General features: G+C 42.9%; 1 protein-coding gene across 2 annotated transcripts in view; it reads left to right on the plus strand.

The window, feature by feature from the left end:
* SYT1 (synaptotagmin 1) overlaps window positions 1–12,336 on the plus strand; it is a 339,802-nt gene that overhangs the window by 323,525 nt on the left and 3,941 nt on the right. For both annotated transcript variants that reach the window (XM_035127518.3, XM_035127522.3), the window contains exon 9: window positions 12,106–12,239. In XM_035127518.3, the coding sequence (XP_034983409.1) occupies window positions 12,106–12,239 (134 nt within the window). The remainder of the gene's footprint in view (window positions 1–12,105; window positions 12,240–12,336) is intronic.

Here is a 12,336-nt window from a genome sequence, read left to right on the forward strand (position 1 = left end):
CAACCCTGCGCTCCTGAAATGAAAAAAATGAGGCACATTTTGCAGCTTGCCCAATATCCTCTCTTGCTTGGGGGGTGGGCACTAGGTGAAAATTTGGGTGGGGGCATGAAATATTGTGAAGTATTGTGACATCATTTGCAATATCCCTCAAATACACCAAATGACTTTGTTACAAATCCCTATGCAAATATAGGTGCATCTTACAGATTTAGGATTGCCTTAAATTTGCTGAAATTCCCCCAGTCCTCCCCATGTGAACCGATGGCATTTCAAAGGTGGTTGGGCTCCATGCATGCTTTATGAGCTGTTTGCTTTGTCGTATCAGATGGCTCCTAGATTAGACTATGTCAAGATCTTGTCTCAACTGAACAGCAGACAGGAGTATGCTGAACTCTCCAAATTTAATCAAGGTAGTCAGTGAACCACGAGCTCTGCCTGCTCACCCACTTTTGCACCGAATTGGATATCTGCTGTTTAAATTGTAGCAGGTATCTGAGCTGAAAACTATCATGTACCTTCATGTTTCTGATGCCTTATGTTACGTTTCAACGCCTCCTCAGTGAAAGTGATGTACAGCAAGTAGCAAAACTGTTACGTGCCAATCCGGGATCCATTTGTGTCACTGAATGCCTGGAAGAATTTGAGACATCCTAAGATTCACGAAGGCACATTATCACACACAATTTCTGCCTTTTCCCCCTTGCCATCCATATAAGACAATGTATGATTTGCGATGCAATCCTGTATGTGTCTCCTCAAAAGGGAAGTCACATTGTGTTCAGTGGAGTTTACTTCCAGGTATGTTGGTATAGCAAGGGTGGGAAAACTGTGGCCTCACATCTCCCATTATTCCTGACCATTGCTCATACTATCTGGGACTGGTGGGAATTGGTGCCCCAAAACCAGAACCAGATTAAGACCTTTAGAGGCCCTAAGCACTTAAAAGATTTTAATGCCCCCAATATATATCTTAATTCAAAATATAAACACGTGAGCCTTGGTGGACCAAGTGGCAGTTTACCAGTTACCAGATTCTAATTTTGTTGTATTCCCAAGATTAATGTATATCATTAATCTTGATTATTACTACATTGTTGGTGTTATTTTGCTATTATTGTGTGTATAGTATGCATTTTTTTATTTATTTTTTTGGTTTATCGTGGGAGCCTTTTTTATCAGCTGCACTATATGGTCCATGGTAAATCTGGCAGTGGAAGATTTCTGTGGTGCCCCTCTTCCCTTGATGCCCTAAGCATGTGCTTATTTTGCTTAATGACTAATCAGCTCTGCCTCAAACATCTGGAGGGCTACAGGCTCTCCACCCTGTGGCATAGGATTGCAGCCTAAGCCACTGACAATGGAATCCTATGCATGTTCACCTGTCCAGTGGAGTTCAATGGGGCTTATGCCCAGGCAGCACATTTACAATTGCACTTTGTGTGCTTTCCTTTGATCTTGCCCTGAATGCTCACCTATAGATAATCACTCTGCATCCATTCCGTGTAGGAGGCAGGAAACTTGTCTTGCACTTGCCTGTGAATTACTAAGCAGACCAGAGTGCTGAGGCATAATGGATTTTTCATCTTCCTAGCAAATGTCAAGAGCTGTGTGTATCTTTTTGAGGTCATCAATAAGCCTGTCCTGTTCACAGAATTGCATAGCTTTTCGCAGCCTCCTGCTTTCCAGACAGAACAATGAGTTGCTTCATATATAGATGCTGAGTTAGGAAGCTGTAAGGGCATTAGCAGTATGCTTGAGTAATTGAAGTTAGCTGTTTTGCACAACTGCATTGCCTTTCCCATTGTGATGTCTTTTGGCTTACTGGTTAGAACAGAGCTTTCCAAACTTTTTAGGTTGGTGACACACTTTTTAGACATGCATCATTTCACGACACAGTAATTCAGTTTTACTAGCAAACCAGAGGTTAAACTAACCCCTTTCCAGCCCTGGAAGGGGTGCCGGGAGCATTTGTGCAACACACCTACACACTGCAGCCAACTACACACTAACATGTCACGACACACAGTTTGGAAATCTCTGGGTTAGAAACTTATTTAATTGGCTTTGGAAGGGGAAGGGGGAGAGAGAAGCACAACTTTAAGGAAAACAATAGCCCTGACCTCACTTAATGCAAATGTTGTGCATATGTCTGAGATCGAAAAGGAGATGCACGTCTTTCTGAATAATCTGTTATACTGCTCTTAACCTAAAATACAGCATTGCTTGCTGAGAAATTCATAACTGAGCTGGATGACACTCTGAATTTCTTCAGTCACAGATGCTTCAGGAAGAAATACTATGCCTGTATTTTATATTCTTTCTACAGAAAAGTGTCTTTGATTTGATACTTTTCACCACATTGTCAGACATCAAAGAGCTGCATGTTTACCGAAGCTTAAAAACCTTGTCAATAAAACGGTAACCTTGTCAATACAAGAATGGCTATGGAAATTTGAACAATATTACAGATGGTTTGTCCTTTGTGGTTGGAATCTGTGTCATTTCAAAATTACATGCATGGAATGTTTAATTCCTTGTCTGCGTTTTGAATATTTATATTGTATATAATTCTCAAAGCCCACCAGTTCCTGTCTCAGCAGAGTACGATTGGGTAAAAATATCACCTCTTATTGTTTGCAACAATTTCCAGAGGGGCACCTGTGTTAGCCTATTGCAGAAAATAAACAAAATACTTTCGTGGCACCTTAAAGGTAAAGATAAAGGGACCCCTGACTATTAGGTCCAGTCGTGAATGACTCTAAGGTTGCGGCGCTCATCTCGCTTTACTGGCCGAGGGAGCCAGTGTACAGCTTCCGGGTCTTGTGGCCAGCATGACTAAGCCGCTTCTGGCAAACCAGAGCAGCGCACGGAAACGCCGTTTACCTTCCTGCTGGAGTGGTACCTATTTATCTACTTGTACTTTGCCGTGCTTTCGAACTGCACGTGCATACACACATACCCACCAACTGAGGATCATATGTAATGGCCTTTAAGGTGCCACAAGACTCTTTCTTGTTTTTGTCTGGAGCAAGTCATAGGAATGCTTGTTTGTACTAAATGAATCATGTCCCTTACTCCTTAAGAATGACCTTTTCCCAGGCAGCCAGATATTCCACCGAGAGTGGCCAGAGCACCGACATGTTCACAGGACCAGAGATTCTGTGCTAGCAACCAAAACTAGGTTGCAGCTTTGAATTGTAAGCAATAAATGAACCTTGTTCAGGTGTTAGCACAGATCCTTGGATGGGTACTAAGGCTATGTATCCATTGCATTTGAAACTCATTCATTCTCTTCTCCCATCCACCACTGGGCTCATTGCTAGCCATAGGCATCCTTGCGCAGATTCAGCATGCTACCACCAATGCAAGCGAGTGGGTGCATGGATGAGAGAGAGAAGAGCAAGTGCCCATATGGGAGTGCTCTCTTTATGCTCAAACAACATCTGAGTGCAAAGTGAGTGCAGAGTCAATGTGCTAAAAGATTGTGTCCTCACCATTTGGGTGTTATTTAGCTGCCGGTGAAATGAGTGGTAAGTTGAAGACTGGGCCATTGGATAAACCTCCAGTCTTGTACTGACACTAATATTTATGTGGTGATTTCAATTACATGTTTTCAAATTCAGTTCAAATTAAAATTCAGACAGTGTTGAAACTTCAAGACACATGTGAACACCAGTATTAATATATTGGTGTATATATCATATATTAACATATTTGTGTTCACTTTTGCGTTCCACTTCAACACTGCCTGAATTCTCATTTGAACTGAATTTGAAAATGCCAAGATTCCTTTAGCTTGAAATCTATCTGACTATACAGTGGTACCTTGGTTCTTGAACGTAATCCGTTCCAGAAGTCCGTTCAACTTCTGAAATGTTCGAAAACCAAGGTGAGGCTTCCAATTGGCACAGGCGCCCCTGAAACAACAGCCGACAGCTGCATCGGACGTTCGGCTTCCAAAAAACATTCGAAGCACCGGAACACTTAACTTCCTGGTTTTTGGCTTCTGGGAGCCAAAATGTTCGAGTACCAAGGCATTCAAGAACCAAGGTTCCACTGCATATATTTGTGTACAATGTTCCACACCATTTTCAAGTGTCACTAGGCCCCAGGAGAATATTTTGGGGTGGGGGAACTGCAGAGGGATTGGCAAGTCATGAAAACTCTGTTCAATGAACATGATCTCTGTTCCATCCACAGAAGCAAAGTTAGGACCCAAGTCATTTATTTAGGACATATAATATTTTGTATGGCTGTTTGAAACATTATTAATCCACTGTACCTTTATTAGTATCCTGCAATAAAAGTGCTTTTAAAAATCCACATTTAGTTTAATCTACACAACAGAGTTTGGAAAGTGAAATGTTTCTCGCCCACTCCTGCCTTTTCTTCCTTTTCTGTCTACTTTCAAGGCGTGACTGACAAGCAGCCATGTCAATTTTGAACACTGGGGCCTGTTTCCTGGTTGATGAGTGGAGACAGGTTTATTGCTTTACACTGCAGAATTTTATTATAACCACATTTTCATAGCAATTGGGCTGCTTTCCTTTTGTACTTGAAGTGTTGTCTCTGGATTAAAGCATGAAGGTTTCTCAGTTGCTTATGGCTTTATTCCAATCTATTTCACTTAAAAATTATTTTGCTAAGTGTAGGTAGTTTATGGTGGGCTGGCAAGATTCTCGGGAGACCAATCTTTTATTTTTGTGATGCATTTGATGGAAAGGGGAGAAATAAGAGGAGATTGCCTGCTGCTTTCCTTTTAAACAACTTCACCCATTTGAACTGCCATACTTGCATTGTTCTGCTTGTGTAATGAAATATTATAAGTGGTGAAATCCTGTGGATAGAACTATTAGAATAAGCCTTAGGCCATTATGAACCATTCTGTTTTGTCAGTCTGCGGTTAACAATCCCTGACTGAAATTCTCCCAAAGGGAAGATCATTGACTCTTTGTCAATTTTATAACAATGTTTTTCCTGACACTGTTCCAGTTTCGCAATCCAGGTGTGTTAGCTCTTCTGGATGGAATGTCGTGTGTGCAAAAGGATGCTGAGTGGGAGGCAGGGAAAGTACATCTATCTTCCAGAGATGTGCCCTTGTAAGTTAGGCAGACAAATTTTCCTCAGGTACAGAGTACACTATATGGAGTTTTAAACAAATGCAGGGGCAGACCTCGTATGGTTTGCTATGCATTACAAGCCTTGGTGGACAGAAAGCATAAAAAACCTGTACTTGTGCTTCCAGTGTAACATCTGAAATGGTGCTGCTCCTTCACAGAGTTAGTGTAAATGTCTTATATGTATGTGTGGTAAGTTTATGCATCTCACCACAGAAGAAATGTGCTTGGTGTCTGCATCAGACATTATACAGGAAGCACAAAGAAATATGCTTGGCCTTCTACTCCCCCAACTTTCCCAGCGAATTACCTAATGGCATGCTTTCCCCTCATCGTCTTAATACATCCCATAATGTCTGAAGCGGCTCTCCAAATAGGAAATGAATCAGGGCTTTGCAGGCAACATCCAGTTTAGTAGCCAGCCCACCCTGCTTATGGAAGGGAGAATATACCCCATTCCATAGTTTTGCTTTTTTGTCATAGCTTTAGTCTATGTGTGTGTGATTAGGCCTATAAATATATTTCTAGATAGAAAGTATTTACAGACCCTCCACGTGTCCCTATTTTCCAGGAATGTCCCTGATTTAGAGAAGCTGTCCCAGGTGATCCTGGAATGTCCCTATTTTCATTGGAGAAACTTCGGAGTTATCCGACCCCTGAGCCATCTGAAGGCAATACTATATAAGGAAGGGTTTTTAAAAAATGTTTATTGTTTTATTATGTTTTATATGCTTTGGAAGCTGCCCAGAGTGGTTGGGGCAACCCAGTAAGATGTATGGGTTATAAATAGTAAAATTACCATTATGGAATGGGACGTCCTTATTTTCACTGGAGAAATGTTGGAGGATGTGTACTGTATTTATCCCTAAGACACCATCAGCCATTACAGGTGCAACATTTTGCCATCTGCATGTTCATTTTGTCACAGAAAGCAAAGCATACAATGCTGTGATTTAGTACAAGCAGACAATAACAAGCAGACAATAACACTTACGCAATCTGGAAGCACTCTGGCTCCTGCACAGTTTCTCTGAAAAGTTGCCTTCCATTGCTGCTGTGCTTCCCCAGAGAGTTCAGTCCCCCTCTGCCCCCAGTTTTCCTTCCCATTCTGAGGGTTTCCTTGTGCAAACGAATATTGATTCAGACAACCCACGCATGTGATCGCTATAAACTCATTAGAGGTTATTTCCGAGGCCTTAATTATCCCTTCCCACACATGAAAACACACAAGAGAAAAAACGTTAAAGGCAAATTATCCGTGCCTTGAAAGCCATGAACAGCGCACTGAGTCATCCTCTCACAGGAGAGAGGTTTGCTAGCCCTGAAGTAAGTCTGTTTTGAAATCCATGGGAGAAAGAAATGAAGAAGGAAAACACACTCTCAGACAGATCTGAAAGCAACATCCTACAACATTTCGCCCTGTGGGGAGCCATGATGCCAGCAATTCCCACAACCACATCTCTGTCCAATGTCTGGCTTCCTGCAGAAAAGAGAAAGCATGACAGATGCTGTTGGTATCAAACAGTTAGTGGAAATGTCCTAACACAACACATAATGGCTCTGCTGTACAGTGGACACGATCATTTGCCAACTGTCTGTTACCCAGAAAGCCCTGGCTGGCTTTATAGTCCTTTGAGGAGCAATGGTAGACAATTCTGTGCCATTTTCCTCCACTGGAATGATTGAGGGAAAGTCTGTTCACCTTTTATAGTTTTCCGACATAGGGGGAGGCATGCTGTTCCCCACCCCACCCCTGCACGTCACAGCTGGCCACACCATCTGTGCTGTGGACAGCTCCAGCCAATCTGTGGCTAGAGTGGGTGTGGCCGAGGGCCATTCAATTTTGGCACAGCCGGCTGGCTCCCTCTTCCTTGCCTCTTGCTTTTCTCAAAATATATGCTCTGATTCAGTGACCCCTTTGTTGTCTCACTATTGAAATTTGAGGCCCTCAGAATGGGAATCTGATTCTTGCCCCCATTATGTTTATCTATGAACTTAATGAACTTATCTATGTTTATCTGACCCAGAGAAGATTCCGGGAAGGAAGCGTTGTGCTTTCGGAGTAGAACTTTATGGCCATTTCAGATTTGTATTATGAAACGGGATGCTTAAGAACTTTTGTGCCATCACTAATAAGTATGCCTAGGCTTGTGCTGCAATCACTAATCAGGCATTAGAACAAGGCAGTGCTAAGAGGCAGTCCTGAGCTGCGTTGCCCAAAGCAAACAAGTTAATGTTGACGTGGAAAGTTCATTAAAAGGTGAAGACCAACCCGCCCACTTCCAAATCACAAGATAATGATCTAGAGCTGACTGTGGCCATGCCCACAGTCTTTAATGAGCATTATCCTGTTTTGTTGGTGTGGAGATTAGACAATGCTACATCAAGCATTATCCCACACTTACCAATGCATTTCCCTATTGCTTTGCTTGGGCAAAAAACAACCCCAATCTTTTGGGGAACTGCTGGGCCAGTCACTGTCTCTCAGCCTAACCTACCTCACAGGTAGGTTGTTGTGAGGATAAAGGATAAAGGAGGATAAAAGAGAACTACTGTATGTCTGCCACCTTGAGTTCATTGGAGGAAAGGCAGGATATAAATGTAATAAATAAGAAATAAAATAATGATAATATACGTAGTTCCAAATCAGCTTTAATTCGGGCAGACTCAGTTTGCCAGGATGTGGTGCTAGAGGAGACTCTTGAGAGTCCCATGGACTGCAAGAAGATCAAACCTATCCATTCTCAAGGAAATCAGCCCTGAGTGCTCACTGGAAGGACAGATCCTGAAGCTGAGGCTCCAATACTTTGGCCACCTCATGAGAAGAGAAGACTCCCTGGAAAAGACCCTGATGTTGGGAAAGATTGAGGGCACTAGGAGAAGGGGACGACAGAGGACGAGATGGTTGGACAGTGTTCTCGAAGCTATGAACATGAGTTTGACCAAACTACGGGAGGCAGTGGAAGGCAGGAGTGCCTGGCATGCTCTGGTCCATGGGGTCACGAAGAGTCAGACACGACTAAACGACTAAACAACAACAACAACAATTGAATTTCACCCCTAAATGTGACAGCCTGGAAGCGCTATATACCTTGACTATAGATACCTCAGTTCATGGGACTTGCAGGCATTTATTAAAGGTTATCTTTATATTTGTGTTCAGGAAATATTCAGATGTAGTAATCTTGTCCCACCCTAGCCAAATTTTTCCATTCCAGGCATTCAATCCAAGTAGAAATTCATGAATACTAAATTTTGCTATTTCTGGAAAGGCTTCATTAAGTACTGGCAACCTACAACTTAGGTTTCACCTTAAAACCCACTGTCAATCAGGGGCACCATAGTTCCAGCTTTTGTTAAAGGAATATTTCATTTTCATTGTGCTGCACTCCACAGATTCTATCTTGTCCCTGTATATTTGATGCTGCTGATACAGGTGACTCATTTAACCATGGTGTATTGTCTAGGATAAACCTGGTTTGTCTCTTGAATGTCATATGTACAATTTTTCCTTTATTATCTATGAGATTAAATATTCCTTCTCAAGGCTCTAGCTGTGGGTATTGGAGCTGTCTTTAGAAGACGTGCAACAGTGTTTCTAAGATCAAAATCACTGTATTTACTGGCAATTTGACATTACCTCAACTTTCATTTCATATGAGACTTGAATCTTTTGTTTGCCTCTAAATAATGGCTGGTATCTTTGCCTCTAAACTTTGACAAAACAAAGCATGTCAGCTCCAGTACCCTGCTGCTTTTAAAAGCTTCTTTATTAGCCTCACTTGAGATGTTCTTGTAAAATCAGTAATGCACAATATAAATTGTACATTTTTCAACTTTTGAATTTTCGTGCACTGAATATTAATCAGGGTAACTGAAAAATCAACTTAGCCCTTTCCATAGAAGGACAGTGCCAACCCCCACCTCCACCCCACCAGTCTGACTACACACTGTCCTCTCAGCAGGGCTTTATTGCAGTCTTGCATCATCATAAAGCAGTCTTCTTACATCCAAGAATCAGCATACACAGGTGGGATTACATACAGGGGAGAAGCCAATGGGGGGGGGGAGTCAACCATACCTCTTTATACTAGCTGGCTAAAGACCAATTCGCCAACGCTCCATGTCTCATGATGCTGACTCATCACATGATACTGAGTCAGCATTTCCACTTAACACGGAGTGTTAACTGCTTGATACCCACAGTACTCCAACAGTTGTTTCCTCCTCCTCCTCCTCTTCTCCACCTCCACCTCTTGAATGTCATGAGGTTTAATAAATTAAAACTAAAACTACTCGTGATATACACTACTGACAGTGGCGCTTTAGAGAAATGGAACAGTGTAGGTTTTTTTGTCTTCACAGCTTTAAGCTGAACACATTTAAACATGCCGTACATTTTTAAACCAGTCATTCAAAGCTGTGGTGCTCAGGTCATAGTGTGGGTGGGGGAATCTGTGTTGAGAAAAGACCAAGCAAGGTTTTACATCTTCACAGTCTACCTTCTAATAATAGCCTGATTCATTTATTCTCAGGTATATAAGCAGCTGAGACTAGAAAGCTTTTAGCTGACTTCTCTTCCCCTGTTTCCTTTCCCTTATAAAATTGTTCTGTCATGAGTTGTCATTGCCATCCGTCTGTCGCAGGAGACCAATGGAGGAGTGCACCTTTATGGGTTGAGTCAAACTGTTGGAAGGTTCCAACACCTGCCATGGCTGTAGAGACCAATATGGGAGGGACGTCTTTTGTTGCGGCTGAGGCAGATGAAGGCAACCGCTTGTATGTCATTTCTTTTAAGGAAATGCAACACAAACCAAGAGTGCTGGGCAGCCATCAGGTCTATAGAGCAAAGCCCTGTGGATTGTGGCTTAATTCTCACCCCGTGGCTTAATATTTCAGGGACCCCTGACCATTAGGTCCAGTTGTGACCGACTCTGGGGTTGCGGCGCTCATCTCGTGTTATTGGCCGAGGGAGCCGGCGTACAGCTTCCAGGTCATGTGGCCAACATGACAAAGCCGCTTCTGGGGAACCAGAGCAGCACACAGAAACGCTGTTTACCTTCCCGCTGTAAAGGGCCCCTGACCATTAGGTCCAGTCGTGACTGACTCTGGGGTTGCGCACTCATCTCGCATTATTGGCCGAGGGAGCCGGCGTATAGCTTCCAGGTCATGTACCTTCCCACTGTAGTGGTACCTATTTTTCTACTTGCACTTTGACGTGCTTTCGAACTGCTAGGTTGGCTGGAGCTGGGACCGAGCAATGGGAGCTCACCCTGTGGCAGGGATTTGAACCGCCGACCCTCTGATCAGCAAGCCCTAGGCTCAGTGGTTTAACCCACAGCACCACCTGTGTCCCAATATTTCAGGGTACATCTACAAAATAACACAAACACTTTTCCAGTTCAGAGCAAAACTGGATGTTCGGGAAGAAGCCACTGAAAATGATGGTATGATGGGGTAGGAGTCAACTGCACACTGACAGTGAACTGGTAGTGCCAGCCCACATTTGTTGGAGGAACAGTATACTGTAGACCCAGAGCCCTCTAAAGGGCATGACCCAGAGACGGCCATGCACATCATTGCCTGGCTGCCTAGAGCCATAGAAGACTCCTGGCTGCAATAAGGCATAAAGGAGTGTTCAGTGGAACCCAGGGTCCATTTTAGAAGCTGAGGGGGCCAGGGGTGTTGGAGAATCTGAGATGCCTCCTCTCTTCTTCCTGCACCTTGTGTCAATGTCATTTCTTCCCCACACCAGTATTCAACTATTTCTTACTTACAGAGTTGCCCTGTTAAGTTTTGGGTTCAGTTATATATGAAAAAGTACAGAATTAGCAAGGCTAGGCACATACAGAAATCCCTCCAGGAAATGTAGCCAAATCTATTAATTTCAATAGGCCTAATGTACACTCACAGATCTCTACCATGCGAGGAGAGACCAATCAGGGTGTAGAGTCCTTTTCACATGCTGATCGGCTGTGGAAGCAAGGCTAGCTAGCCCATTCAGTGGTGCGCTCCCCACAAACATGATTTTAATGCATGAAAGGAGAGGCATCCAAACCCCTCTATAATCAGAATGTAGTAAAAGTGGAATTGACTTGCTGAATCAGATGAAGGTGGCTTTAGTACAACACTTTGTCTGTCCAACCACAGCTCAACATACGTAATTGTAAATGATGGGAGCTTGTCAGCCCCTTGCAGCTTGCAGCTTGTCTTGGTTAATGAGACTACCACCACCCAGGAGCATGGAAGTGCCATTTGTAGCCATTATAAGTATCCTGGTTAATGTCTGTCCACTTGAATCTCTCTTTTCCTTTTGGAAAGCCATTTAAACCAGGAACCATCACCACCTCTTGCAGTGAACGATGCAATTCTATTTAACTACTTTGTTTTCCTGTGGTACAAGAGAATAAAGATGGGGGGGGGGCAATGTGTTCATCTGAATGTGTTGTCTGGCTTTCTCAATGGACTTTTCAATGGACTCAATGGAGTCCATCTCTAATAGGAACAGGTGAGACAAGAGTAACCCTCACTGCTTCTGAACTTACTCTTTTCTGAAGCCTTGCAAGTTTGTAAGGCAGCAGTCACTAATAGGGGAAAGTCAGTTATCCACATATCTAGGAAAGAAATTTTGCCCTTGTAGAGTTCCTGTCAAGCAGTGACACCTCAGCAGCCTACCTACAGACAAATATTTCCAGGCAGAGGCAAATTAACACAAGGAGCTTCTCTGACTGTTTGCACAATACTGTACTGACTTTGCAGGATGCTCATCTTTTGGAAAAGTTGCATTATTGGAACATTTACCTGACAATTTTGCCTGATTTTTTTAATCTTCTATAAATATGGATTTGCTTGAGAAACATTTGTGAGTCTCCTGCCTCTTTTTTCCCTCCTTCCTCTTTTGACTCAATGATTATCCCCATTAGAGAACACAATATATTAACCAGGGCACCATTTCCTAACCGCCTTGGTTTTTCTTGTCATTGCTCAGATCCCTATGTGAAAATTCATCTGATGCAGAATGGAAAGCGGCTGAAGAAGAAGAAGACAACAATTAAAAAGAACACTCTGAATCCCTATTACAATGAGTCTTTCAGCTTTGAAGTACCATTTGAGCAAATCCAGGTAATGTCAGACATCAGTTTCTTCCTCGCCTTGAAACTCCATCCCTCGGCCCTCATACATATTTAACAGGAACCTTGCTAATTATCAAGTGTGCATG

The sequence above is a fragment of the Zootoca vivipara genome, chromosome 9, assembly GCF_965207765.1.
Source record: "Zootoca vivipara chromosome 9, rZooViv2.hap1.1, whole genome shotgun sequence".
In the NCBI taxonomy this organism is placed as follows: domain Eukaryota; kingdom Metazoa; phylum Chordata; class Lepidosauria; order Squamata; family Lacertidae; genus Zootoca; species Zootoca vivipara.